This window comes from Equus asinus, chromosome 4 (assembly GCF_041296235.1).
Source record: "Equus asinus isolate D_3611 breed Donkey chromosome 4, EquAss-T2T_v2, whole genome shotgun sequence".
Classification (NCBI taxonomy): domain Eukaryota; kingdom Metazoa; phylum Chordata; class Mammalia; order Perissodactyla; family Equidae; genus Equus; species Equus asinus.
This window is the reverse complement of record NC_091793.1, coordinates 135883264-135911245: the sequence shown is the minus strand read 5'-3', so window position 1 is coordinate 135911245 and position 27982 is coordinate 135883264. Positions and strand designations below refer to the sequence as shown.

Below are 27982 nucleotides of genomic sequence, written 5' to 3'. Positions count from 1 at the left end.
GGGACGCAGAGATAGTACTTCAAAAGTACGTACAGTCAGATACTGAATTACAGAATATGAAGTCACGGTTCCATTCTGAAAAAGCCAAAATTTAGCAGGTGTTTTTTTAACATCAGTTAGAAAATAAGTACCAGGCAAGCGGCCAGGCGCCGCAGCTCTCCACCGACGCCGACGCTCTGCCTGCGCTCGGCCGCCCACCTGCCGGCGGGAACTGTGTGTCCGGCGCTGCGTTGTTGGTGCCCACCCTTCTTCTTTCTGCGTCTCCCGGAGACAGAGACTGCCCTCTCCCCAAACCCACCGTGGTGTCTGGGCGCAGCGCCTGCCCCCTCTGGACGTTTTCCCGGCCCGCCCTGAGCTGCACGTGCCCGACACGGTTCTGCGCGGGGAGCCGAGGGGCTGGCAGCAGCTGCGGGTCGGGCCTCCACGCTCCATCCCTTCTCTGGCTCCCTGGAAAGATGGGGCTCAGGGCAGCCTTGAAAGCCACGCGCTGAGGAAGGAGGGATCACCACCGAGCTGGGTGCTCGAAGGACGAACCCGCCCTCTGACTGCTATGTGTGCGAGAAAAAGACTTGTGTTGTGTTGCAGCCACTATGTTCTGGGCCTGTTCGTCACCTCACTTTAGACCCTCTGACTGACACAGTCTCCCGACATTTTGGTCATCCCAAGCCTATGTTTAGTGACCCAGATGACTTCTCTGAAGCCAAACACTTGTGCCTGTATCCAGCTAAGAAAACCAGAGATGTGGGAAAAGCACCCAGGACAGACAGACAGGAGGAAGCACCTGCACAGCTCGGCCGTTGACGTCGGAGCCGATGGACGCCGCTGTCGCGATGGTGTTAGGCACCGTGGCTGTGCTTGTTTCACAGATGTGCATGTGAGACATGGGGACCTTCAACTCACGGCTGGCCACCTAGGAGAGCAACAAACGTTGTCAAGTCCAGTAAGGCCTTCTGTGAAGATTTGAGTCATTATTTTTCTTAATTTAAAAAACTGCTGTTTTTATTATAGCCAAGATATCCTTTAAAGCCTACAATAATGTATCTTCTAAAAACTAAAACCACTTTTTAGTAGGTGTTTTAAAGTGTTTTTACGGTAACATTCCACAGCAGTCCTTCCATTCAAATTTGGTGCATTTAGGATGTTAAGGGTTCCCTTTTCTCCAAGGTTTACATGTGTAAGGGAACAGGCCAAGCTGAGATTATTAGACTAATTTGGTGACAGTGCAGGAAGAGGGACAGAGAGTGAGAGAGAAATAGAGAGAGAGATAGAGATAGATTGACTGACTCAGTTTGGTCTTAAATCTGTCGGTTTCAGTACCAGAGGAATGTGGTTGGCCCCAAGGGCCTGTCGTCTCTCGCGCCCTCATCCCCGCCTAAACTTTGGCTTCCTCCCCTGTTCTTCTGCTTGTTCCACTTGCTTATATTCCTCTACGATTTGCTGTTCACTTTTTTCTTTTCTGCTCTTTTCCTTCCAGTTTCCCCAGCAGACACATGTGGAAATTAAGATATTTAATCAAGAAGAAATGAAAAATAAAAAAAGAGAGTTGGGGCCAGCCCGTTGCCAAGTAGTTAAGTTCGCACGCTCTGCTTTGGTGGCCCCTGGTTTCGCTGGTTCAGATCCTGGGTGGGGACGTGGCACCGCTCACAAGGCCATGTTGAGGTGGTGTCCTGCATGCCACAACTGGAGGGACCCACAACTAAAATGTGCAATTATGTACTGGGGGGACCGGGGGAGAGGAAACAGGAAAAAAAACCCCTATGTACTAGAGGGCTTTGGGGAAAAAGAAGAGAAAAAAAACGAAAGAAGATTGGCAACAGATGTTAGCTCAGGTGCCAATCTTTAAGAAAAAAAGGGAGGAGGGAAAGAAGGAAAAGAAAAGAGCATTATTTTGGCTGCTGTTGTCTTTTAGTTTTTGCAAAAACACTTTCACCACGTCTGCGGGTGTGTACCTGTCCCTAATGCCAGTCTTCAGACTGATGCTGTTCAGTGATGACATTTCCCCAGAAAGATGCAAAAATGGAAGAAATAAGAACAATTTTATTGGTTCTTGGTGATGAAAATCCAAAGGGAATTTAATGGTTCGCATCACTGGGAGGGACAGAGGCAGCTAGGGTCACATATATCTTCATCTAGGGGCTTTATGCTCTCCCCAGGGGCCCCTCGCAGCCTCTCACACTTGCTTTTCTTTCTACGATGGCCGTGTTATTTCCAACAGCAGACAGGCTTCCTCCGTGGCACAGGAGAGCTGCCTCTGACAAGCCCTGGCCTATAGCAGAGCAGCTAAACCACCACAAGGAGACCATAGTTCCTGTCTCCTGGCATCCACACATCAGTCCCAGGAAAGGACTCCAATTGGCCTTGCTTGGTCATGTGCCTCCTTTCTGGACCAATCCCTGTAGCCGGTGGGATTCAGGAGCCACGACTGACCAGACCTGAGTCCTGTGCCTGTATCTGTGGCAGGTGTTGGGGAAAGGATGGGAAGGGGGCTAAAAGGTGCCAGAATTGAGGAGTCCTTCAGAAAGTATGGAACATGGGAGATGCGGTCCAAAGGAGCTGAGGGGATAGTCAAAAGCTGCAGATGTGCAAGATAACAAGCTAATAAATTCATTAGAGTGAAATTCATTCACTTTAAAGCATTATTCTTTTTCCTCCTGAAATATCTTCCTACTTTGTGCGTGTGTGTTAAAATAGCCTTTAAAAATTACAGGATGATAACAGTTGATGAGACACTTGTCCTTACTTGTCAGACTAATACATTAGCAAGTTGATATTGTCCAAAATGTAAAAATTATACATACTGGTCTCAGAATAGAAAAGCTGAGAAAGTCCTACAGCAGGTAAGGCTGCATGGCGCTGCCCCCAGCGCTCCAGGGGTGCCTCACCGGTGTCTCCACAGCCACCACCGTCCAGAAGCCCTGGCCTTGCCCCAGGAGGATCTGCACGTGTTGGGATTTCTCCCACCTCAGCCTTCTATTTGATATGTAAGAAGCTCTTCAAGTAAATAGTCCAGATCTTAGGGTTTGAATACAGGGAGTGTCATTTACCCCACAACAGTGCCATATGGCAGTCATGGCAACAGCGTATAGAGAGGTTAACGACAGTCTTATTTCTTACCTGTAGCATTTTGGTGTGAATGCCTTGGCCCAGTTCGTTGCCTCCATGTGTGACCAGTACGGACCCATCTGTGTAGATGTGAACCAGTGCGGCTGCCTAGTGAAACGAGCCAGAAGGCACAGCTCGGTGCAGGGGAAGAGCAACGTAAGAAAAGAGGCAGCGAAACACCTGTCTCATGGAGCGCGCGGGTCACGACTGAATGGAATCACAAAGGGAAGAAGGGTTCACGCCGGGCAAGGTGGGCAAAAACTCCCCATTGTCTGCAAGGGAAGCCCTGCTGCTCATTAGGACATGAGGCCTTTGGGGTTTTTCCATTTCCATCCCTGTCTCTTCCCACCCGCTCCTCGGTCTCCTGTGCCGTTGCTCCTTCCTGACCCGCCTCTTGCTGATGCTGGTCCCTCTTCCTGGCCTGAACCCTGGGCCTCTATTCTGTTAAAACTTCCACAATGCTTCTCATTCCCCCCCGGGAGGATTAGAGGATTAATTACTCTCCTCTCTGCACTTCCTCTTACGGGGTGCACTGGGCTGAATAAATGTCCCACCCACCCCCAAATTCATGTCCACCTGGCACCTCAAAATGTAACCTTATCTGGAAATAGTCTCTGCAGATGTGATTAGTTAGCGTGAGGTCATACTGGATTAGGGCGGGCCCCACATCCGGTGAGCAGTGTCCTTCTGAGAAGGCCACATGAAGACAGAGGCAGAGACTGGGGGTCTGCAGCCACAAGTCAAGGAACACCAGGAGCCACCAGAAGCTGGAAGGGACGAGCAAGGATTCTTTCCTGGACCCTTCAGAAGGAGCACGGCCCTGCTGACACCTCGATTTAAAATCTCTAGGCTCCAGAACTGTGAGAGAATAAATGTGTTGCTTTAAGCTGCCCCGTTTGTGGTACTTTGTTCCGGCAGCCCCAGGAAATGAACACAGGCTTTTCTGCAGGAGTCTCGTGGAGGAAGGGCACCTGGTCCTGTTCAGCTTTGTGTCCTGTAGAGAATTTGGGGCAAGTCTGAATCACAGAGACACTAAAGAAATGCTTGTTAAATCGGATGAATGGAAATGTGGTATTTTTCCTTCAGGGAGGAGGAGCAGGAGGAGGAGGAGAAACGAGGACTCCAGTCTATTCCCATCTGAGGCTTGGAGGAGGTCTGGGGCACCCCGCTTGTAGGCGCTAATAATAGTAGTCATCCACCGTGGGCCTTTCGACTCCCTCCGAGAACAGCGCTCCCCATGCCTGGTTTAAAGGGGAGGTGTTCCAGTTCTGTGAGTCATCAGCTGACCCGGGATAACACGCTTCACTCAGCTCCCAGCTGGTGATTCTCGGGTGCGTCAATTTAGAGCTCTGTGCGGAAGCTGGAGGCCTTTCAAATGGAGGCTTAAATCTTTGATTCAAAGATGTTTGTGTTACAAGATGAGAAGTTGGCTCCGTGGGAGAGGGCAGGGAGCAGGCTGTGGTTTGGGTGAGAAGCAGCTGTGCAGTGAGGGGAGGTGCGATGGGATGAAAACTACATAGGTGGCCTTTGTCCCTGTTCTTGGCACAGAGTTCCTAGAACCCCTGGAATTTACTGTCTTTTGTATGGTAATAAGATGACTCTTGGGGAGCCTAGATAGTTTCAGGACGGGGGAATGTTTGCCAGAAACACCAACCATGTGGCTAGACAGTTCCATCTCTCAGTGCCCCTCCCAGGGGAGTAGAGACGGACTGGAGATTGAGGTCAGTCACCAACGGCCAAAGATTTAATCAGTTGTGCCTAAGTAGTGGCACCTCCATAAACCCCCCAAACGACGGGGGGTTCGAGGAGCTTCCGGGCTGGGGAACATCCACTAGTGGGAGGGTCGCCCGCTGGAGGGGGAGGGCACGAGGCTGCGCGCTCCACGCCCCCCCCCCCGTGCGTCTCTCCCATTTGGCTGCTCTTGGGTCGCATCCTCTATGACGAAGTGGCAACGACCGTGAGTAAAGTGCTTGCTTGAGTTCTGTAGCTCTGCAAATTATCAGACCTGAGGGGTGGGCAGGGAAGGCCCCGAATTTGCAGTCGGCGGGGCAGAAGGGTGGGTGGCGTGGGCACTCCGTTTGGGCTGGCGTCTGATGGGACTCAGCCTTGACTGGGGTTCTGCGGTGACTCTGGGTAGCTAGTGTCAGAATCGAATTGCTAGACGCCCAGTTGGCGTTGGAGAATGGAGAACTGGTAGAGAAGACACAACATTTCGTGTCAGAGAAAAAACCACACGGGTGACCATCCAGGATCTCTTATGCTGTTGATTCAGTCCAGGCCTGTAGACGTGACCGTTAACCTTCCCGTGTCTCTTTATAGAACGAGCACGCTGGACCTAACAGGAGTGTGAGGCAGGAGTCCAGCGGTCCCACTGCCAGAGGAGCCCCAGCTCTGAGAGGTGAGTCTGAGCGCTCTGGCGGGGAGGGGGGCGTGTGGGCTGCCCTGGAAAACTACCCAGTGCTTAGGCACCCCGCCAGGTGCTTTACTGTGACCGTCTCATCAAATCCTCATCAATCCTGAAACAGGATGATTATTCTCATTTTATAATTGGAGAAGCTGAGGCTCAGAGAGGTTAAATAACTTGCTAATGTCACACAGCTAGTAAGCGGCAGGGCCAAGGATTTCTCCAGTCTTCCTGACTCCCAGTCCTGATTAGGGGTTTGGGGCAAGTGCTTTATTCCCTAAGAAGGATTTCCTCTGGCAGAGCAGCTTGTGGGGTGGGTGTGTGTGTGTGTGTGTCTCTTGGCTGCCAGCAGTTGGACATCAGTGGAAGAATGCTTTCAGTGGTATACACGTAAGGGAGATCTAATGCATTTTCAGATTTAGAGTTTAGGTTTAGATTTAGATCTAATGCATTTAAGACTTTTCCAGTTGCTGAGTTTTCTGCTTTTGGCGGACAATAACGGGGAGGCAACAAGCTCTCCCAGTTTCCTAAACAGCTCTCCTGTGTACGACCTGTTGGGATTTCTGGGAAGGCTCGTCCGCACCAGTCCTTGTGCTGTCGGGTGGACTCATCCATACGCTGCCCTTCTGCCTCCCTTCTGGAAGGGCCTCTGGATGGCTTGTTTCTTCCTTTCACACGTTTACTTGGGAGGATTTCTGGAGCCCACTCTCACTGCCCCCCAGACTTGACACAGGTTCCTGAGGGGGTGCCTCGAAACAGCCAGCTGCTCAGAGCAAAACGGAAGACGTAGCACGTGCACCAGATATGCTGCGGTGTTTGGGACGCGGGCCAGCAGACGTGCCATTCCCACCACGCCAGGAGACCCCCAGCTCCAAAAGCACAGCACCATGCCTGTGTGGTCGCCTGTTCCCTTGGCGAAGAGTGGGGGCTGCTGGGGGGGGGTCAATGCTCCATCTTGGCAGTTATGCACCGCAGGCTCTGCTCGCTCGTGCTGTTTTCTGCCATTGAGGCTTTTCTACTGCACTGTGTTAAAAGTGCTTGCAGTTGCCGGCTGCTCAGGAGAGTTTCGTACATTTCTCCCAGGTTCCAGGGTCAGGGGCTCGGTGCCCTGGGGAATGTGACACTCTCCCAAAGTCAGCACTAGCTGACTGGGCCAGGAGGGTGTCTGACATGAGGGTTCCACCCCACATAGATGAGTCTTACCTGATGAAAGCTTGTGGCAGCAAAGCCAACGGAAAACTTCATGGGGACCACAGCCAGGCCTCTCTTCCTCCAGTAATTCTTCTTGTTGAACTCTGCCACTTGCATCCTTCGGCTGTGAAAGGAAGACTTGTCCAGACATTCGTTCCAGCATCTTATCAGGGGCTCAGGGTTGAACGCTTGTTTGTAGATGGTTTTATCAACTGTTTTGTACATGTTTTTCTCCCTCACCTGAAACGGGTGGGAAATGGAGGCGACAGTTATGGTAAGACAGGAACGGGCTGCAGAACAGAGACTCGAAAAGCCCCCTGGTAGAGCACAGACTTTGATGGGAGAGACAGGCTCTTTCTCCTTTTTCTTGCAAGCATATGCCTTTGCAAAAGCAATAGAGGTGATTTCTCACCTCTTCTTCCATGCACGGCCGGGGTCTCTCCCTCCTGGAAGTGGAGGGTGGTGGTAGTGACTGCTTTGTGTAGGGCGGTGGGGTAAGGGGCCTAGGGAGGCCGATTTTTCTTCTTTCTCCTACAAGGTTCAGAGGATGGGGCAGAGTCGGTCGGTAGTACATAAAAGCAAGGGTCTGCTGTCATAACTGAAGACTCGTTCTGCTAGAGAGGAGGAGCGTTGCGCCAATGACGGAGAGCAGAGCCTCTCTAAGGCTTCCAGCTGCCTTGGGAACGGGTTGTAGGCAAATCTTTTTCAAAGTGTCTCTGAATATGGGTGTCTTAGTCCCGGAAGCTTGCAGCCTTGACAAGGAAGGAGGGCCCACGGGGACGTGCTCTGGAGTTTTTCATCATCCCCACCACACTCTAATAGCAATAGTAGAATTACGATTATCAGCAGCCACACCGGACTAATACTATCCAGTTTATGAAAACGAGTTTCAACAAATGCTAACTCACTTGAGTCTTGCGGAAACTCTGTGAGGTGTGTCACACCGCCCTCATTTTACAGATGAGGAAACTGAGTCACAAAGAGGTTGCCTCTCCTTGTTCAAGTTCTTCCACTGGCCTATCCTACCTTTCCATTATCTGTGCCTATCATTCTTCAAGGCCTATCTCAGTGCCATTGTCTCCAGAAAGTTCTTCCTACTCCCTGCCCCCCAAGCCAATGTGAAGTCTTCCTCCTCTGTACCCACAGAACACTCTGTGTGACTTCTCTTGGCATAACTGCTGTCTTCTTTGTCCAATCTTTAGGTGTTCTCTCATGTGTAGGCAGTACCCTGACAATCACAAATCACAAACTGGTGGTCCTCCCTGTTGAATTAGGGACAAAGGGGCTCAAAAGACAGTACATGGAAAGTCTTGCGGGAGCAGAGGGTCTACACTGGGGAAACAAGTGACAGAAGTGTGAACAGTAGGCTGGAGTTGGACTGGACGTGTGAGGAGTGGGAGAGTTATCAGCAGGTGTCTCGGTGGCCTGTGGCGGCCTCTCCCCCTGGTCTAGCACACTGTGCACCTTCTAGGACCTCACACAAAATTGCGTTTTTGGAGGGCATTCTTTTGACACTCTCTCTCAAAAGTTTTCAAGCGCACCAGCAGTTCCTCCTGTGTAAATTTATCCTAAAGATGTCGACAGTAGGGCAAAGATGCGCCCTTGGTACATCTGTACCAAGGTGTTTATTGCGGCATCATTTTAATAGCCCCAAATGAGTAACAACCTGAATGTGTATCAATAAAGGAGTGGCTAGGTAAGTTACACGCATCCATATCACATAGTGCCATTCAGTCATCAAAAAGAATGCAGCAGATCATTCTACTGACATGGGAAGACGGCATATTGCCATAGAAAAAGCAAGGTGCAGAATACTATGTGTACTGTGGTCCCGTTTCGGTAAATAACTACGTGTGTGCACATCCACATTATAAGTCAATGTCTACCTGTGTGTGAATACAGATGGGTGGAGGAACACAGAGAAAGGGCCAGAACAATAAACACGGAACTGTTAACAGTGGTTACTCTCAACCAGCAGGGAGGGGGATGGGAAAGGGGCTGTTCACTTTCTACTTTAATTATTTCAGTGTGGTTTGAATGTTAAAAATAGTAATTATTTTGTATAGATTAAAAAAGAAAGAAAAAGAAATCGAAGATGCAAACATAAGGAGGGATGATGACACGGGGAGGTGAGTTGTTTAGGTAGCCCTGGATGCATCTTGAGTTCTGAGCCAGGGCTCACTCCTGCGGCTCTTCCAGGGTGATTCTGTGGGAGCTGTTCCCTGCCTTGTCTGATTCTTGAGCAGCTTTGGTTACGACCTTGATTACAGCCTTACCTTTTCTGGCAGAAGGCCACATTTGGCTGCCACGGCTGTGATGCAAGACTCTGTGACCAGGGTTCCTTGGGGGAAGCCGAATCCACGAAAGGCCGTGTTGGATGGTAAATTTGTCATGCACGCACGTCCCCGGAACCTGAGGTTGTGGATTTTATACGCATTTTCCATCTTTAGTATAAGAAATTCAGTTACCTAAAGTAAAAGGAGATATTCACATACATCGGACAACACTTTTTTTTTCTCTAAAAGTCGAGTACAGGGGGGCCGGCCTGGTGGCATCGTGGTTGAGTTCACATGCTCCACTTCGCTGGCCTGGGGTTCACTGGTTTAGATCAAGCCGAGCTGTGGTGGCATCTCACATACAAAATAGAGGAAGACTGGCACAGATGTTAGCTCAGCAACAGTGTTCCTCGAGCAAAAAGAGGAAGATTGGCAACAGATATTAGCTCAGGGTTCTTTACCATAAAAAAAAAGTCAAGTACGGGCTGGCCCCGTGGCTGAGTGGTTAAGTTCGCATGCTCCGCTGCAGGCGGCCCAGTGTTTCGTTGGTTCGAATCCTGGGCGCGGACATGGCACTGCTCATCAGACCACGCTGAGGCAGCGTCCCACATGCCACAACTAGAAGGACCCACAACGAAATATACAACTATGTACCGGGGGGCTTTGGGGAGAAAAAGGAGAAAAATAAAATCTTTAAAAAAAAAAAAAGTCAAGTACAGAGTCAAACTGCTTGTGAAACTTGGTAAGTACTGGAGGAAACATCCTCCATAAAGACTCATCTAGAAATGCTGCATTCTACTCACAATCAAGGACCGGGCTGGTTTCCGAGGCACATACCAGCTCTGAGTCATCCAGCGTGCAGCCTCCGTTAATGAAGCACTCGATGTCGAGAGCTCTGATGCGCCCGCTGTTCATGAATCCCACCTGTCACCAAATCATGGACAGTTGATGATATGTTTCAAATTTGCTTGCCAAGCTGGAGCCACAGCCCAGCTCCACGACTGGCGGGACTGAAGACAGACTCTTCTCCCGTGTGCTCTGGGGTATCCCACACCTGGCGATCCCCTTCTTTTTCAGTGCGTGGAGGACAAAGACCTCCTCTGACCTGAGTTTGGCTGAGCCCTTTTCTTCCCACGTGTAGTTTTCTGGCTTCACAGTCCGTATGGAACTGCTTTTCTCCTGGCGTATAATTGCTACCCTCTTCTTCCTTATTCTTGGAAGATTCTCCTTCACTTTTTACTGGTTTTCCTTCTAACTTAGTCTGTGGTTTTCCTCATTGTGTAAAAGTCTCTGGGATTCCAGAGCTCATTGGAATGAATCACAGTGCATCTTTTTTTTTTTTTAAATCATTGCCGCTTTTAAAAATTAAATTAAGTTGATTGTTTTCATTTTATTGAGGTCACATTGACTTATGTAAATTTCAGGTGTACATCGTTATATTTCAGCTTCTGAATAGACTGCGTTGTGTTCACCACCAAAAGTCTAGTTTCCATCTGTCACCATCCATATGTGCCCCTCACCCGCTTCTGCTCTGGTAACCACTTATCTATTCCCCGTATCTACGTGTCTGTTTATCTTCCACATATGAGTGAAATCATGCTATTCTTGATGAAGCCTCGGAGGCTGGGATGCCTGAGGGAGCGTGACTGCTCTCATGTCACTGAGCTGGTGAAGCACTTCGTGATCGGTTAAGGACAGAGCAAACGTGAGCTGGCACTGCTCTTACCGCTGGGACTCCGGGAAGTCAGCTTGTGTTTTTCTGAAGTTGCCATCCCCTCCCACCCGCCTAGACCAGTCCGTCTGCACAGCCAGATTGAAAAGTAAGTTCCCCCTATCTATTGTAGTTCGACCAAAAAGGATTGGCCAGGTCCCTTTGCCTTTCTGAAAACAAGGAAGATCCATCTGAAGGAACCGTACAACTGTATGGTTATCACTGACTCCAAGGGAAATGCTGGAGGACGAACCAGAGCAGTGAAGAAATATAGGAAAAGCCAACAATTCAGAATTTACGGTAATTTTGACAAATGCTAGGCTGAAGTCTACCTTTGACTTTTCATGAAGAAAGAATTGCTAAGCAGTCCCATAAATAAATTAGCAGAGAGAATTCTTATATATTATATATATATAATATAAACTTTTCAAGAATTTTGGAAAAATGTATTCACACGTAAACATCTATTAGGCTAATTTACAAATAGTTCTGAATAACTAAGCAAAACTTCGTTAGCCAGGTCTGAATGAGGATATGTATACATACATACACACTCATACATTATTACATTCAATGTAAACTTATATTTCTTTAAAAAAATAAAATTTGGAGTTTTCAAAAAGTCTATTTCCTTCTTTTAATTATATTTTATATTCATTTATATTTTATATTGTATTTTATAATCACCAAAATATTTACAGTCTAGAACTTTCTTACTAAGTACTAGTACTAAAACAGTTCCCTGTGATGTAAATAAAGCCTGATTTATAATTTAGGCCAAAACCAAAGACCTCAACAACCACATAGCACCAACTGCCAGCCTCCCAGAGTGCACCTCCACATTGCTCTCCATGCTAGAAGATAACAGCTGTGAGTGTTAATTTCTGTGCAGTTGAAGGCAAATAAAAAGTTTAATGGCCAACTATGTTCCTTTCCTCTTTAATTATAAAAATTACCAGTGCCAATGGAAGAAATAAAACTGAGCTGTGGTGTGGAAAGCTGTGGCTTTAGTACCACAGGGAATATAACAGTTAGTAATCTAGCAAGGACAAAATCAGATAGAAAATCTAGCTATGTATATGCTATAAGCAATTCCCAAATAAAGCATATTTGATATAGAAACATTGCATTAGAACTGTCTTAACAACTCAATCACAAATTTGAAAAGTAGCATTGTTGTCAGTATATTGCCAAGTATTTTTACTAGCGTTTATGCTGCAGTTGCATAAAAGTGCAATGAACGTGGTTTGGAAACAATTTTAAATTATTTCTCTAGTTAGTGGATTCTTTTCCCTATTTGCGAAGTGCTTTTGTATGACTTTCGTAGCCACTTGGTGGAAGCATTCGTAAAAAATTATTTTGCGGTTAAAATGCTCAAGCTGTTTCCAAACATTTCTACTGCAAAATATTATTTTTATAGTGAAGAAATTTTGGTATAACAATGTTTATAGCTTCTTTCAGTTTTTTTTGTCTTTGAGGACCACTAATGTAAATTCTCATTCCTTCAACAGCATTTTTATCATTATTTGAAATAGTATTTTTATCATTCAGGTTCTTCAAAATTCTACACTAGATTTATTTAAAGTTCCTCATAAAATCTTCTGAGTATTCAAAGACACAGCATCCTCATTGAATATTTTAGATTATTGTTTGTTTTTACAATTTAGCAAAATCAAAATCATAGAAAAATATAAAACCATTAAAATAAAATGAGGTATTTTAATAATTTCATCTTTAGTACTCACTTTATATTTTCCAAATAATGGGTGTCTTCCCCCAGTTATTAACATATCATCTTCACGATCAAGAACAAGACGAATGGGGTAACCAGTTCTAAAGAAGACAAATCTTAGTCAGATTCTCCATCCATCCCACCCACCCATCTGCCGTCCACTCACCTATTTATCCATTCTCTCATTTAACTATCTTCTCACCCATCCATCTGTCCACCTTTCTACCAACCTAGTCACCATCCATTCTCCTCCTCATTTATTCAACCATTCATTTAAGCATCCATCCATCCCACATATATTTATTGAGTGCATATGGTGTGCTAGGCACTGATCTGAACTAGTGTATGACTAAGTTACTATTGCCCCTGTGGTCTATAACTTAATGGTTGGAGAACTAGTAAAGGGATTAATGTCATATGTCAGTTAACTTGTGTTCTTATGACCCTCACCCAGATTCAGCCACTTTGTGTATCCCCACCACTAGTTACAAGGAGGAAGGATGTGAACAGAAAAATGCAAACTTAACAACAGAACTGGAAAAAAATGGCCAACCACTTGTCCTAGGATGTCTGGGTTAGCATCTTCGTTTTCACCCTTGAGTGCTACTCTGTTGGCCAAGTTGGGCCCTTGGATAGCTAGGGTTTCACCCTTTCTTATCTTTAGGGCAAAGGTTCCCAGACTTTGGAGTGCAAAAGAATCATCTGGAGTGCTGGTGAAAATGCAGATTCCTAGGCCTTAGTACTAGGATTCTGATTCCACAGGTTGGGGAGGGGCCCCAGAATCTGCATTTTTCTCAGTGATTCTGACACAGGTATCTCCAGGTACCTGTTGAAAACCATGATTCTAGGGCAGGGTTTCCTGGTCTTTAACAGTTAGGATCAAGTGGAGCATCAGTTAAATGTAAGTTTCCGGGTCCATCCGCTGGTGATTCTGATTCAGTGAGTCCGGGATGGGGAGGCAGGAATGTCTATGAGCTCTTATTATCAGCAGTTTGGGAAGACTGCTCTGGGGACCACAATGCGTGGCAGCTGTGTGCTAAGGCAGCATTGTCGCTTAAGACGCTAGTTGGGACACTCAGCTGCATGGTGGAACCCCTGGGGAAGTTTTAAAATACACCGACAGCCGGGCCAGGACGAGGCAGCCTAGGCGATTGGATTTAAACGCTCCCCAGCTGATTCCAATGTACAGTCACGTTTGAGAAGTCGTAAAGGCACAAAGCCTGGTGGGAATACGATGAACTGATTCTCTCTTGCTGGGTCCCCAGTGGGTACGAATAGAGAGGGCTCATTATGGAAAGAACTGGGGGTGGGATTCAGATCTTGCCTCTTCCCATCTCTCCTTGCAGGACGAGACATATATCTCACTGCCTTGTGACCTAGCTCTGAAGGACACAGAGAAGGTCAAGGGAAGCAAGACCTTTGAACTGTGCAGGCTGAGTGGGGCTCTGACAAAGTAACAAAGAAACAGTCATAGGAAATGAACAAAGAACGGGAAAGCCAGCAGCATGAACGCACGAGCAGCAGGGAGCGAGCCTGCTGGTTGACGCTAGCCCGGAGCTCTCTTTGAGGATGTCATTGTCCACTGAGCACACACTGAAGAGCCAGCCCTTCCCAGGTGCAGAGAGGCGGAGGGTGGGAGCCTTCGTTCCTCACTCCTCTGTCTGCAGCTTCGAGCAGGAAGGAAGAGTGGGGGAGCAGCCTCCCCTTTGGCACTCCACGTGGGCAGGTGACTTGCCCTGAGCCTAAAAGGGTCACGTTGTCTCAGGGACAGGCAGCCTCAGGCCTGGAGGGGTTTGACTGATTGTACCACTTTTCCATTTACAGCACTTTAGCCTATTCTGAGTCCTATGTACATTTGACCTTCCAAGAACTCTAGGAGGGCGGGTATTATTATCTCTCATCATAAAGAGAAAGAGACAGGAGACCGAGTTGCCCAAGGACGCTCAGGTGGTTATGACAGTAGCCCAGGTGACCCTCAGGCCTCTGATCTGCCCTCAGCTGTGTGCATTTTACACGCTCTTGAGCCCCAGGTGCACTTACTTGTTTGCGCCCACAGCTGCAATAGCCCCGAGTACAGCTGGTCTTCCCACCTTCCCGCCAAAACCTCCACCCACTCGCTTTACATGACAGGTGATCCTGTTGATGGGGATGTCTAACGTAGAGGACACTGTTTTCTGTAAAAGTGAGATAATGGGAGAGTTTTACAAGAGTGAAATGGCAAAGACGCTCTTTGTTTCCTGAAGCAGCATCACAGGAAAATCACGGACATCTACTGTCCACAAAAACCCCTGAGATGGTCTGCGTCTGTCTTGCGGTGCTCTTCTCAGTTCATAAGCATCGTTAATCTTCACAGAACAGCCCTTCCAGCAGAAGAATGGCATCTTCCAGAAGGGAAACCGTCAGAGTCCCGGGTTTCTGTTGGAAGCTGTAATCCTAGTGAAAAGCCTAGACCTAACGTCACAGCCAGGTGAAAACCAGCAAGCTCCTGGCAGGCCACTAAAGAAGAGGATGTGTTCACAGCTGGGACCTAGAGCACTTTGTGACTGGGAAATGAAAATGTGCTACAAAGGGATGTGTTTACTCCATAGTTTATCCATAATGATGATTTTTTTTTTTTTTGGTGAGGGAGATTGGCCCTGAGCTAACATCCATTGCCAATCTTCCTCTTTTTCCTTGAGGAAGAGTGTCCTTGAGCTAACATCTGTGTCTATCTTCTTCTATTTTGTATGTGGGATGCCACCAGAGCATAGCTTGATGTCTGTGGGTCTGCACCCAGGATCTGAACTGGCAAACCTCGGGCTGCTGAAGCAGAGTGCTGGAACTTAACCACTACGCTACTGGGCCAGCCCCTATAATGATTAGTTTAGAGAAAAATCAAGTACAGATAGAATTTCGTGTTGTCATCCAATCACGGAGGTCATTTAAGTGCGTGCGGTGCAAATGAATGTCCTCTGTAAATCTAAAGCGACTGTGGCTGCTCTTTATTTGCTTGACAAGACCAGAGAAAATAAAAGGGGTCTCGGGTCTTAGCTGCTCCACTGATGTCCCGTCCTTGGATTCTACGTTTTGGAGGAAACTGGCTGCCACCTGTGAGGCTGTGGGGACTGAAGGCCACGACGGAAGGAGCAGGTTGGGGAGGTGGGGGCAAGCTTGGACCTCACCTGCACGTGGGCTGGATCCTGTGTCGACACATAAATGTCCAGTTCTTTGTCCTCTGTCTTTGGAATAACGAGCACTCGCTGTGTTTCCATGTAAAAATGTTCCTGTCCTCCAACGTGGACCTCTCCTGGAAGAGCACAGGGGAATTCCTGAGGGCGTGTGCTGGTTGGAAATCCCGTGCTGGGGCATCAGAAGCAAGTGAGAGGAGGACGGGCCAGCCTGGCTTTGTCCTGACCAGGGAACCGTCCTGTGTCAGCCGAGGGCGATCTGTTTCGGAGACTACGGCTCTGGATGAGAAGTTGACAGTGTCTGGTCCCGCTCCTCACTCTGCCCTTGGCTCATCAAAATCTTAGGAGCGTTCCTTCTGTTTGTTCTGTGGCTCCCTACCGTCCACCCCCGAGAGCAACACACACACACACAACCTGAGAGGAAGAGATACGAGAGACTTGGCAGAGGGCCACGACTCTAGAGGCTGGTCTTTCTGGGATGAAACCACGTGCTCTCAACGTCTGCTTCAGAACAAGACTCTCCCAAAGGTTCTGTTACATATCCTGAGTCGCTTACCTTCCACAATTTGATCGACTTCTTCAAATGCCTTCTCAACGTTTCCTTGTTCAAGCTTTTTTTCAGGGCACAGGAACGAGCTGTGTTTTATGGCATCCTGAGTGACAGGGGAAAAAACCACAAAAACCAATTCTTTTCATATTTTTCTTCCACTGGCAGTTTTTTCTTTTTTTTTTTTAAGATTTTTAAAAAAAATTGTTTTCCTTTTTTCTCCCCAAAGCCCCCTGGTACATAGTTGTATATTCTTCGTTGTGGGTCCTTCTAGTTGTGGCATGTGGGACGCTGCCTCAGTGTGGTTTGATGAGCAGTGCCATGTCGCACCCAGGATTCGAACCAACAAAACAATGGGCCGCCTGCAGCGGAGCATGTGAACTTAACCACTTGGCCACGGGGCCAGCTGCCTGGCAGTTTTTTCTGAATCAAAGGCCAGGAAAATCCCCCAAATTGCCATCTACCAGGACACACGAAAGGAGTCGTGCTAGCCAGAGAGCACTAGAGTGATGGGCTCGCCATGGAGACCAGACGCCAGAGGGCATGTCTTCTAGAACGGAGAAAACCAACAAGAAGGACTGGAGAAACGTTAAGAGTTGGATCTGGGGACGCTATAGTGGTGCAGGATGACAACTACTCATTTCTCATTTTCAGTGTGGACCTCCAGGGAACAGGTGATAGGTCCCAATGGGTGAGGCTCTGGGCCCTCCCTTTTGACCCTCTCCCTGAAGAGAAGTGCTTGCCTCAGACCTAGGTAGCTCACGAACGAGAACCTCTGACTCAGGGATCTGAAGAACCGAGGCCGTGCTGAGGAAGGGGATTCAAGTCCTAGCGCATCTCTGGGCAAGAAAGCCCAAGAGACGCTGGAGGAAGCCGCCCATTTCTTTGAGTATTTGGCATCTCTCCTAAGGGCCTTTCTAGCCTTTTGTTCTGTTTTCTTTCTGACAATAACATGAACTGACTCACACTGAAGACGGGAAGCCCTTCCATTCTGAGGTTCTGTGGACTGACCCACCGATCCTTGCTTAACCTTTGGACTCAAGGTGATTTTCTGTCCTTCCGAATGGCGCCTGTCTCCTGCATTCTTACTCTCCAACAGCTGCGCATCCATCGCCTTCCTTGCTGCTGATGATAATGATAATACTGGAGCAGGTGATATTTACTGAGAGCTTGTTTTCTGCCAAGCACTGTAATATATAGTGTATGTACACGTATTCTCACATTGATTCTATTATTCTCTCCACTTTCCAGATGAAGCAACTGGGCTCACAGAGCTTAAAATAACTTTCTCAAAGTCATGCTTCAAATAAGCGATGGAGGCAGCTTTCAAGCCGAGGCTAGGTTTTCAGAAATGTCTGGCCTGACAATGAATATTTGATTTCTCAAAGCAGCAGGAAATGAACAGTATAGTGGAATTTTTCATTTTCTGCTACACCAAGATCTCAATAAGCCACCCTAGTACATGCGGAAGTATGTTTCTTGCCATATGGTAGACGTGTCATAAGGTGGCACCATCTGATTGTAATACATGCCGTATCCAGTGAGCGCTAACTGTGTGCCAGGCTGTGGGCTAAGTGCTTTACATATACTGACTCATGCCTCTTACAACAACCGGATGAGGTAGGTATTATTACTACCTCCACCTTACAGTTGAGGAAACCATGGCACAGACAGGTTAAGTAACTTGCCTAAGGTCACGGAGCTAGTAAGTGGTGCAGCCAGCATTCATACCTGGCAGTTTGGTTCTAGAATCTATGCTTCAACCACTAGCATACACTGACTCTCATATATACAGTCATATAAATGAATGAGTGGATGGATGGATGAATAAGTATTGATATATATGACTATTTTGTTGCCTATTTTTGTTCACAAAAGAATTTGGTGCTGACTCTGGACAGTCCTATTCTGCGGGGACTCCAGATCGCTAACCATCCTGAGCCCCAGGATACTTCACGGCTGTGTCCTCTGGACGTCACTTCTCCCTTGAGGACATGGGATGAGAATTGAAGTTTCAAAAACCCATGTTAGGATCCCAGCCCAACCCTAGGAAGGGGAGTGAGCTGAGAAAAATGGCCTGGACTCCCTGTAATCTCGACAAAAGAGGAATTTGGATCAGAGTTGACTGGGTTTAGAAAGATCAAGAAACATGACTTTTTAAATAAATACTTTGAATATTGAGCAAGTTGTACCTTTTAGGAACATTCAAAAATGTTCAAATGGTTCACTGGGCCTTTGAAGATTTTTTATTTTCTGTCACAAGAAATCAAATAAGTGAGCTTTTCTCAACTCAATTACTCTGCACTCGCTCTTCATTCAGTTAGAACTGCCATCCTCAGTCCACGTCTGACTTTTCTGTTCTAAGTTGACTATTTGTGCATTTGCCAATATATGCTATGGGGTAGCATTTGCATTCCATCATCTCACCCAGAAACCAGAGTGGAAATTTCTCTGGAGTTCCATCATGAAAGTCCCATTGCTCTTGGGCTCCACCTTGAAAACGTTACTGTTCCCAATATCCATTCTCATCATCTTCCCAAGTTTCTAGTGGATACCTGACCGCCTGGAATAAAATCGACATCCCCCAGCTCCCCTTGCTGTGGCACGTGACTAGGTTCTAACCAATGAGATGCAGGAAGGTATGTGTGACATCTGGAAAGTGCCCTTCAAGGGAGGGGACACGCCCTTCATCACCTCATTCTCTCTGCTGTCTGCAATGTGACGTAATGGCAAGAGCTTCCGTAGCCATCGTGGACCACAGTGTGACCTGGAGAATGGAAACCGTGCATGACAGGGCAACTAGACAGAAGGAGCACGGATCCCTGACACGTAGACCCCCATATAAGCCCTGGACTGACCACCTCTGCACTTTCTGAACGTGAGAGAGCAAGAAACTTCTGTCATTCTTTTCCTGTTTCTTGGAGCCTAAGCTAATTTCAATTCATACAAGTACTGTCTTCCCGAGAAAGCTGATTTTTCCAAAGCCAGCCAGTGACGAGATAAAAGTAGGGCCCTGACTTGGGCTCGCATTAACAAATTCACAAAGGCGCTTTTGATTCTACAGCCTCGCAGGAGAGACCGGCCAGCCCCGCTCACCTCGATGGTGAAGATTACGGGCTCCAGGTCCTCATAGGCGATCTTCGTCTCTTCCACTGCACGCTTCGCCTGTGCCTCCGTCTCTGCAACCACAGCACAGACGATCTGGCCCACGCACAGCACCTGGGGAAGGTACATGCGTGACGCAGGCAGAAGACTCTGGGTGGAAGGAGGCTCAGCTCAGCCTCACCGGTGGCTGGTGCCTTAGTGATCGTTCTTGAGCAACGAGAACCACACTGGAGGCACATTCGATTCCGTGTGCTTGGCGGAAAATTTTTAATTAAAAACCAATTTAAATAATACAGACGGTTCCATTGGCCATGTTACTCAATGCATGTAAGCCCCTAACCTCACATCCCAGAGTGCATGTGATATTGGCTGTGACCTGAATCTGCTGGGTCCTCTGTCAAGCTTGGTTCACATGTGTCACTATCATGATGTCATTTCAGAGTCTAAAGATAAGGGAAGTATTTTTTGTACAACGCGGCTCCCATTGTGAACTAAGCCGTGTCCTCCCCCAAATTCATCTGTGGAGGCGCTCACCTCCCACGCGGCTGCATTTGGAAAGAGAGACCGTACAGGGGACCTTAAGGTTAAACGAGGTCATAAGGGTGGACCAGAGCCCAACATGACTGATGTCCTGATAAGCAGAGCAAGAGATCCAGGGAGGCTTGTGCGCGGAGAAAAGGCCACGTGAGGACACGAGGAGAAGGCAGCCCTCTGCAAGCCAGGAAGGGCAGCCTCGGGAGGAACCGGACCTGCCAGCACCTTGATCTTGGACTTTCCAGCCTCCAGAACTGTGAGAAAATTCGTTTCTGTTTTTTAAGTCACCCAGTCTGTGGTATTTTGTTGTGGCCGCCTGAGCAGAAAATGCAGCTCCTAAATGAAAGCCAGCCCTTCATCTGGAGGTCACACAAATGAAAGTGGTTCGTTCTGTGGCTAGAGGAGAAATAGTCTACGCAGGACTCACCGAGATGTGACAATAGTAGCTGACACTTCCTGGGAGCCTTCACATGCCTTACGTGCAAGAACTCATCCAAATCTCACAATACGGTGAGGTGCCTGCTGCGATTGCTCCCCCCACAGAGGATAATACCAAGGGCGCCCCGCTAGTGCGTGGTGGAGCTGGAGCACGAACCAGGGTGGTCTGGCTCCGACAGCAGGTGCTCAATAGATTATCGGAGAATTGAATTAAAAGGTCAGATGTGGCAAGGGCAACTTCATTAAAAGTGGAAGGTGTGACGGTAGGTGGGAGGTGGGTCTAGAAAGGGAGGGAGGTCAGTATAAATAACAGGGAGTGGCTGTATGATCTGTACTCTCCTTTCTAGATCTTTCTAGGGTAGTCTAACCTGATCCAGGTCAGTGTCTACATTTATTCTTCAGGTGAGGCTAAATGGACTCGAGAGCACACAGTCGGAAAACTAGGACTTATTGTTTTTCTGTAATAAGTTTCCTTTTTTTGGTGGGGGGGGGGGAGGAAGATTAGCCCTGAGCTAACTACTGCCAGTTCTCCTCTTTTTGCTGAGGAAGCCTGGCCCTGAGTTAACATCCGTGCCCATCTTCCTCTACTTTATATGTGGGACGCCTGCCACAGCATGGAGTGCCAAGCGGTGCCATGTCCACACCCAGGATCCGAACCGTCAAACCCCGGGCCGCTGAGAAGCAGAACATGCAAACTTAACCGCTGCGCCACTGGGCCAGCCCCAATAAGTTTCCTTTTATCTTATTTCCTGCCTCCAGAAGAGCAGCTCTGTCTGAATAAAGACATCGGGGTTAGAGAGAAGCTGGAAGAATTGTCCCTTCTCCCCCCGACAGCAGACATTGCTGGGAGGCAATGGAGAGCCGGCTGGAGGTGGCGCCTCGGTGAATATTTGCACAACGTCATCTGGGAAGGCATGTTCTGTACCTTATCTACAGCCAACAGTTTGTCATCTTCGGCACCATTGGTGCCTGGAATGTCCTCAGCTGTTATCACATCAACCACCCCAGGGAGTTCAAGGGCCTTGGACAAATCAACTGATCTGAAAAGAGAGAAATATTTAAGAGGTAGAAATCAGCAAGCTTGGAGGCCCCAAACCTTTAAGGGAGGGAGAGAGCATGGTTGAAAATCAAAATATATAACAACTGGCCCAACTAGGCCCTGACCAATTGAAGCTGACCCACCACAGGAGGGTCCAGGAGGCCCCCTGCTGGGCCAGGGGTAACACTTTTGCTGCTGGGAGGGGAGCTTGAGGAGGGGCCGGTGTGGTTGCGGCAAGGGGTGTCCTTAGGGAGCTTAGGACAGTGGCCATTTAACATGCAGTAACGAAGGACCTCAGTGTTTTATCAGTCACTGAATGTCGGCCCTGCTCAGAGGTACTCCTTCGAGCCCTGCCCGAGGCTGCAGGGGGTAGAATGAGGTGTTGGGAGGCTGAGCCGGAAGCAAGGGGCCCATAACTAGGATTTTTGTTCTTTCCTGCTGGTCATTTCTGGATTCTCTCCCTTCCTCCTCCTGGGGCTGCTGACCTTTTCTTTACTCTTTCCATTTTAGATCCTTTGGGTTTGGGACATCACAGGAGAATGGACACATTCCTCCCGGGGAATCCCCAGGTGTGCTTTTAAAAGGCTTTTGAAAGCTTTTCATTTACTTACATGATTTTTGCATGGGCTCTGGTACTGGTCACCAAAGCCATGAAAAGTTCTTTATCCACCGTGGGGATGTCATCGCAAAATATGGCTTCACCTGTGGCATGTTTGAGACCTGACAGGTGCATGATGGGCCGTCCGACTGGATCCTGGAGGGCTTGGTGAGAGTCCACACTCTGCAGAGGAAGACGTGAGATGCCCTGGGAGCCTTTAATCTCAGGAGTGGCCTGGCCAATCACTGACCCTCCTGACTCGGGATGGAGAGACCAACGGTCACCCTCGGGCAACAAACTGGGCCAGATGATGAGCGTGACAGTTTTATGATGTAACTAGACTGGGGACTTGTCGTTTTAGTTATGTGGCAATGCCTTCGACAGGGCCAACCTTTTGGCAAAATTGGGAAGTAGGTGAAGGGGCACCCAGCTTCTCCTTTTGGCATCTTTCCAAGTGGGGACCCTGGACCCCTTTCTGCTGGCACTCAGAGGGTCTCCCTGTCCTGCTTTCTTGCCTTTCCAATGATCAACCTATTCAACTATAAAGCGATCATGATGATGAGGCCTAAAGTGATGTAATTCCTGAGGGTGGGGGACCAAAATCTTAGCCCAAATCCTGCTTATTGACTTGAGCAGGGCCTCTGGGGAGGGAGGGGAGAAACAGCAGTGGAGTCCACCCAGACCAGGACTAAGGTGCCTTGGCTGCCACTGTTGGTGGCACAAAAACATCCCTGGGAGGAGGAGGACACGGAGAGGGCGTTTATCCTGGAACTGTCCTCAGGGAAGAGCTGGTGTGGAGACGGGGTGAGGGGAGGGGTTGTGCTCTGAATATAACAGTAGAGACTTTCTCAATCGTCCTTCAGGAAGGGTGGGGCCAGTTACTCGCAGAGCTCTTGTTTTCCTGACTGGAGGTTGCACATTTGCCATCAGGGCTGAGGCTGAACCCGGCCGCTCCCCTGCTCTGCGCTCCCCCACACCTGCTTTAGCTGCTCTTGGAACAGCTGCTCGGGAGCAGCAGTGCAGAGACTCAGTGATGAGGCAGAGGGCCAGCTGCTCCAGGCTGGCTCAGCCTCGAGTGCATCTAGCGGCAGCCCAGGCCTGATCTGACACCCAGCATCCTCCTGATGTGGCCTGAACAAACGGCCGATATTCTAGCAAAACTGGAAAGTCAGAACTAGAAACCACAACTCTGAAGAGCTTGCCTGTTCACACAGCTATCACTTTTCTCTTAGTTTCTAGGTTTCTGTTAAGCTAAACTCACTGACCTGGTACCTTTGGACGCCCTGGGGTACTGTGGCCGGGAAATCTTCTAGAGCGCTTAGGAATCGGTCTGAAATTTCAGGAAAATGACGGCCATCCTGAGAGACATAATTCAAATCCAAAATGAGACAGAGATGCCGATTAGTCGATGATTGAGCTGGGCTGTGATTTATGTGAAAATGACTTGGGCAAAGTGTCCAAGACACGGCAGGGCCAGGCTGGCCTGGGTAACCCAAATCCACATCACCCCCCAGGATTTCACTTTTTATCTGAACATTTCTTGCCCTCCCTCCCTTTGCACATGATGTGGAACTGGACTGACTGGTTTGAACCTGATCTCAAGCCACCCGGAGGAGGGAGAGGCCTGCCAGCCAGCTGGCCCGCAGAGGCAGGGGGAGAAGCCAGGACGTTTGGGGCTGAACAAGCCCTCCCAGAATGGGCTGGAGTTCACTGGACACAAAGAGCCCCCGTCCTGATTGCTCTTCTCAGAACTCAGCTGTTCTGGAAGAGCAGTAAAATCAGGACGCCTCTCTGGGTGTCACTGAAACACATCAAGTGTCTTGATTCAGGAATTAAACGGCAGCAAGGACGATCCTGGTGAATGTGGCTGGTGAGGGGCTTCACGGAGTGAATGAAAACCAGACGCTTTAGGAACCCTGCACGGCGGGGTGGGGTGCGGTGGGCAGATGGGTTGTGCAAGGCAGGGCGAGAGCTACAATCACGATCGGAGGAGGAAAGAGAGAGAGAGGATGTTTTACTTTGCTTGACTTATTCCAGAAGTTTACAATCAGAAAATCTGGAGAGAAGCTACTTAAATGTTAGCATAAGAGTAAGTTTTGGTATTTTTGAAAAATAAAATTCAATTTTGTATTTCATATTGAGTTTAAAATTCTAGAACAGGCAAAGCTAATCTATAGTCCACAAAGCAGGTCAGCAGTTGCCTGAGGGCCGACAGCAGAGGGGCCAAAGGAGAATTTTTGGGGTGATGGAAATGCTCTAGATCTTCTTGGAGCTGGTGGCTACACGGGTTTACACATTTGTCAAAACCGCTGAATTTAACTAGGTGCATTTTATTACATTTAATAATACTTCAATAAGGTTGATTTTAAAAGGAACCACATCGTGTACCAGAGGCAGAGGACCCTGTTTCACTGCTCTGGGCCTGCAGTACACATCTGCAGCATCCTGACCCTCAGGGAGTGGCCCTGGGGGGGCGGAATCCCAGAAGGAGGGATGGCTAGGAACTGACCAGGCTTGAGCCGGAACAAGTGACAGGTGACGGGGCAGGCTGCCCACAAGACGGTCTGCAAAAGCGGTGGGAAAGCTGGGAGTTCACGGCAGCAAGGAGCATGCAGAAGCCAGAGCACTTACGGGCACAGAGAGCAGCTTGCCCGGCTTCTTCAGTTCCTGCAGAACCTCCAGGTAGAACTTGAAAAAGAAGCTGACCACCAGAGTCCTCTTGAATTCCACACTGCCCCCCGGAGCCCCGCCTGGGAGGGAGACTTCGTCCAGGAGCAGCCTGCAAGCCTCATCCAGCATTGGCTCATTCCAGTGCCTGGGAAGGTTGCAGGCAGGAGGAACCAGCTGACGAGCAGTTCCAATCGAGCGGTGCGTGCTGGGTATTGCATGGGGATAAGCTGGAGAGCCCAAGTCTCCTTTTAGGAGTTGGAAGGGAACTTCAAAATCACCTCACCAAGCCCTTCAGGAAAACCGGGGCCTGGGAGGCTGTGCCCAGTGGCCTGAGGGTCATGGCAGGCTGGGGATGGCACCTGTCCCATTGCAACCTGAACCAAGCATGTTCAAGAGCCAGAGCCAGGCATTAAAGAAGTAGACCATTAGGGCCCATTCCATCACGAACTGCACAGGACTCAGACTCGGACACTGCCTCACTGAGGCAGAGGGAGGGGGTCCTGGGCAGCGGGAGCTGCAGGCGCCACGTGGATGTGGCCTGGCGTGGCTTTGCTGGGGATTGATGAACACAAGAGAATGGGGCTGCACACAGTCCTGGGCCATTTTTGGTGTATCGCTCACCCAAAGAGTGGTGCTTAATTAATCACAGTCAAATAAGATCTGATTCATTTAGCGAAATTACAGAAGGAACAACTAGTAATGCCCCCCAGAGGAGTTTCCACCCTCCTAGCACTTCACCAGCTCCTGCTGCAGCCAAGCTTCCACTTGCTTCTGTGATGCCAAGTTTCACCCTCGGGGGGCAGCATTCGTCGCTTACCTGCCCAGGAGCTGCTGGCAGGATTTCTGTGCACTGATTGTGGCATCCCCGACCCCTCCGTAAGCCAGGCTCAGGTCCTCAATGGTGTCCGTGCCTTCTTGGAAGAGGACTCGCATGCCAGCCGTCACGTCGGCCAAGGCATTCTGCTGGCACTGAGCCTGTCGGAAGGCTGACACAAATTCCCACTGTGGAGACAAAACTCGTGAAGTTATATGATATGTCAAAGCTTTGACATGGTTTCCGCTTCTTGGTGCCACTAATTGATCACTTAGACTCAATCGAAAGGGACACAAAAGACACTTGGCACAATCAGAGAGAACTTGGCTGCCTTCTTGTTCCAAGTGAGAATGATGTCCGCCCAAGGTCCTCCCCTGGGGAGGCCAGGATGCCTCACACGGAATGCCTGGGTCATTTCCACAAGCCCTTCTTTCCAGGTGCCCTTCCCTCTCGCCTTCAGATGTCTTTGTCCCCATGAGGATGGAAGAGCCCCCCAACACATATGCTTTTAAATGTGATTTACTTAAAGTGCAAAAGAGACCCACCACATTTCTTGGTTTGTAGAAACGGTCACTTTTCCATTTTGCAAAGCTCGTAAAGGAGTTGACTAAAACTTTCCAACAGTGACCTGGGGAATCTTGCATCAGGAACAAGAGTCAGGAGGGTGATGGCTGCCCCACTGACCCCTTGGCACCGTGACGGCTGGTGTGCTGACATGAGGTTAACGGAGGTGGCCTGTGCCTCCAGTGCGTTCCATCTGCGTGGCCACTGACGGCGCTGTGTTTGAGTCTGCCTGTTGTTCTGTCTGGGGCCTTTATGCAGATGCACATTTGACTGGGAACACACTTCGGAGTTTCCATTCCAAGGGAAAAATAAATGAAGCTCCTACATGGCTGAAGGCAGGACTTAACATAAGACTTTTTGCATAACCCAGCCGAGTCCGGGCTTTGGGTCTGTGTGTGTGTGTGTGTGTGTGTGTGTGTGTGGTATTGCCTCTCTCAGGAAGTGTCTTCTCAGATTGGATTCAGGCACAGTTTTGGGGAGAGGCACAGGGAAGAGGGAGTGAGGAGAGAGGGCCCCTCCTTTCACCCCCAGAGATCCTGAGTCAGTCAGCGTCTGGAGGCCCTCAGGCTCCTGTGAACCGCTGGGGTTAGCTGGAGGAGGGGGGCACGGGGAGGCCTGGCCCCAGCCTCCCTCTCCCTATGGGTCAGGCAGAGTAGCTCTCTCCACAGCCAGAGAGCTTTAATTTCTGCCTCCCAGAGTCGACCCCTGGACATCAGCAGGCCTGGAAGCACGACTGTGGCCTGCACAGGCCCTGCCCCACAGCTGAAACAACCCCAAATCCACACCCGGAGCTGCCTGCCCGAGGGTGAGGGCCTCGGGGCCGGGCCAGGCCACAGCAGGCAGGAAACAGGTTTTCAGGGCAGAGCTATTTTCCTTCCATCTGCTTTCAGATTTCCAAAGATGACTGGACGCAGTTTCGGGAAGGGAAAAACAGTTCTCAGAAGCGACCAGCGAGTTCTTACCCTTTGAGAGTGAGGGATGTACACTGACTCCAAAATTTCCTCTGGCTTAAGGTCTGCACTTGCCAACCCAGCAAGAAAATCTCTGTCTAGAGGAATCTGCCGTGTCCCTTCTGTGGAAGAAAATGACATTTCTGCACGGTCACAACAAGGAATGTGAGATTATTCTGTACTTTAAACGTCAGCAGCAAAGAAGAAAAGGCCACGTTCCTCTGCACCAAGCGATGCTGAGGTCTGAGCATGTGGCCACCCAGGGCTCCCCGTCCCCTCCTCAGGCTGGACATGCTCTTGGAACCTGGGCTCCTCCGCCCCAAGGCCGCCAGGCCAGCACGGTCACCTCTCAGCAGATGCTGGGTGACTAAATCTAAGTCGCCTGATACTAAGATCAAGATAAGGGCGTCACTTCAGCCGAGACGGGGTTCGTCTCCACTGTTATCAGAGTTGGAATCAGTGGATTTGCTTTTTGTTCTTGCTGCTGCTTTTGGCTCCTACAGCGGATACCTCCACCGTTAGAGCAGAGAGAACAATTCACAAAACCTCCTTTCAGCCCAGTTGTTACCACTTAGTGGTCAGAGCGTGCCCTCTGGCTTTAGAAGGCGGTTGTGTTCTCGTTTCGTTGATGGTTTCCTTTGCTGGGCAGAAGCTTTTTAGTCTGACGTAGAAATGAGTCAGACAGAGAAAGGCAAACCCCGCATGATTTCACTCGTGTGAAGACAGACAAACACATAGCTAAGGAGAACAGATTGGCGGTTACCAGAAGGGAAGGGTGAGGGGAGGGTGAAAGGGGAAGAGGGACATACTATGGTGATGGATGAACTGGACTCTCGGTGGTGAGCACGATGCAGTCTATGCAGAAACTGATACATAATAATGGACACCTGAAATTGACACAGTCATAAGCCAATATGACCTCAATAAAATTATTAAAGAGTGAAAGAACAAGCGGTTTGTGGCTCCCCAGGAGGTGCGGTGGGAGATCAAAGCGCAGCCTCGCCATCTGTCGCGGGTTCGTGCCCTGGCACTTGTGCCGATTGGCAGAGGGTGCGGCGGAGAAGGAGGCCCGGGGAGCCCTGCTGGCCGCTGCCGCCTGCCCGCCGCCTGGTCGGCCAGCTCGTCCACCGGCCCGCGGGC

General features: G+C 49.1%; 1 protein-coding gene across 13 annotated transcripts in view; it reads right to left on the bottom strand.

Moving 5' to 3' along the window:
• LOC106823501 (aldehyde oxidase 2) overlaps positions 1 to 27982 on the bottom strand; it is an 81515-nt gene that overhangs the window by 22050 nt on the left and 31483 nt on the right. For 9 of the 13 annotated variants that reach the window (XR_011502975.1, XM_070508346.1, XM_070508349.1 and 6 more), the window contains 16 exons: positions 26855 to 26964; positions 25332 to 25516; positions 24476 to 24659; positions 23110 to 23202; positions 21858 to 22027; positions 21133 to 21247; positions 19227 to 19349; positions 16140 to 16236; positions 15578 to 15702; positions 14457 to 14590; positions 12430 to 12517; positions 9811 to 9897; positions 8974 to 9165; positions 6710 to 6937; positions 3115 to 3210; positions 782 to 910 (listed from right to left, as the gene is read on the bottom strand). Coding sequence is in view for 12 of the 13 variants with exons in the window: in XM_070508346.1 (XP_070364447.1) it covers positions 782 to 910; positions 3115 to 3210; positions 6710 to 6937; positions 8974 to 9165; positions 9811 to 9897; positions 12430 to 12517; positions 14457 to 14590; positions 15578 to 15702; positions 16140 to 16236; positions 19227 to 19349; positions 21133 to 21247; positions 21858 to 22027; positions 23110 to 23202; positions 24476 to 24659; positions 25332 to 25516; positions 26855 to 26964 (2156 nt within the window). In the remaining variant the exon portion in view is untranslated. The remainder of the gene's footprint in view (positions 1 to 781; positions 911 to 3114; positions 3211 to 6709; positions 6938 to 8973; positions 9166 to 9810; positions 9898 to 12429; positions 12518 to 14456; positions 14591 to 15577; positions 15703 to 16139; positions 16237 to 19226; positions 19350 to 21132; positions 21248 to 21857; positions 22028 to 23109; positions 23203 to 24475; positions 24660 to 25331; positions 25517 to 26854; positions 26965 to 27982) is intronic. The other 4 variants (XM_070508348.1, XM_070508347.1, XM_070508350.1 and 1 more) reach the window with 3 other exon arrangements.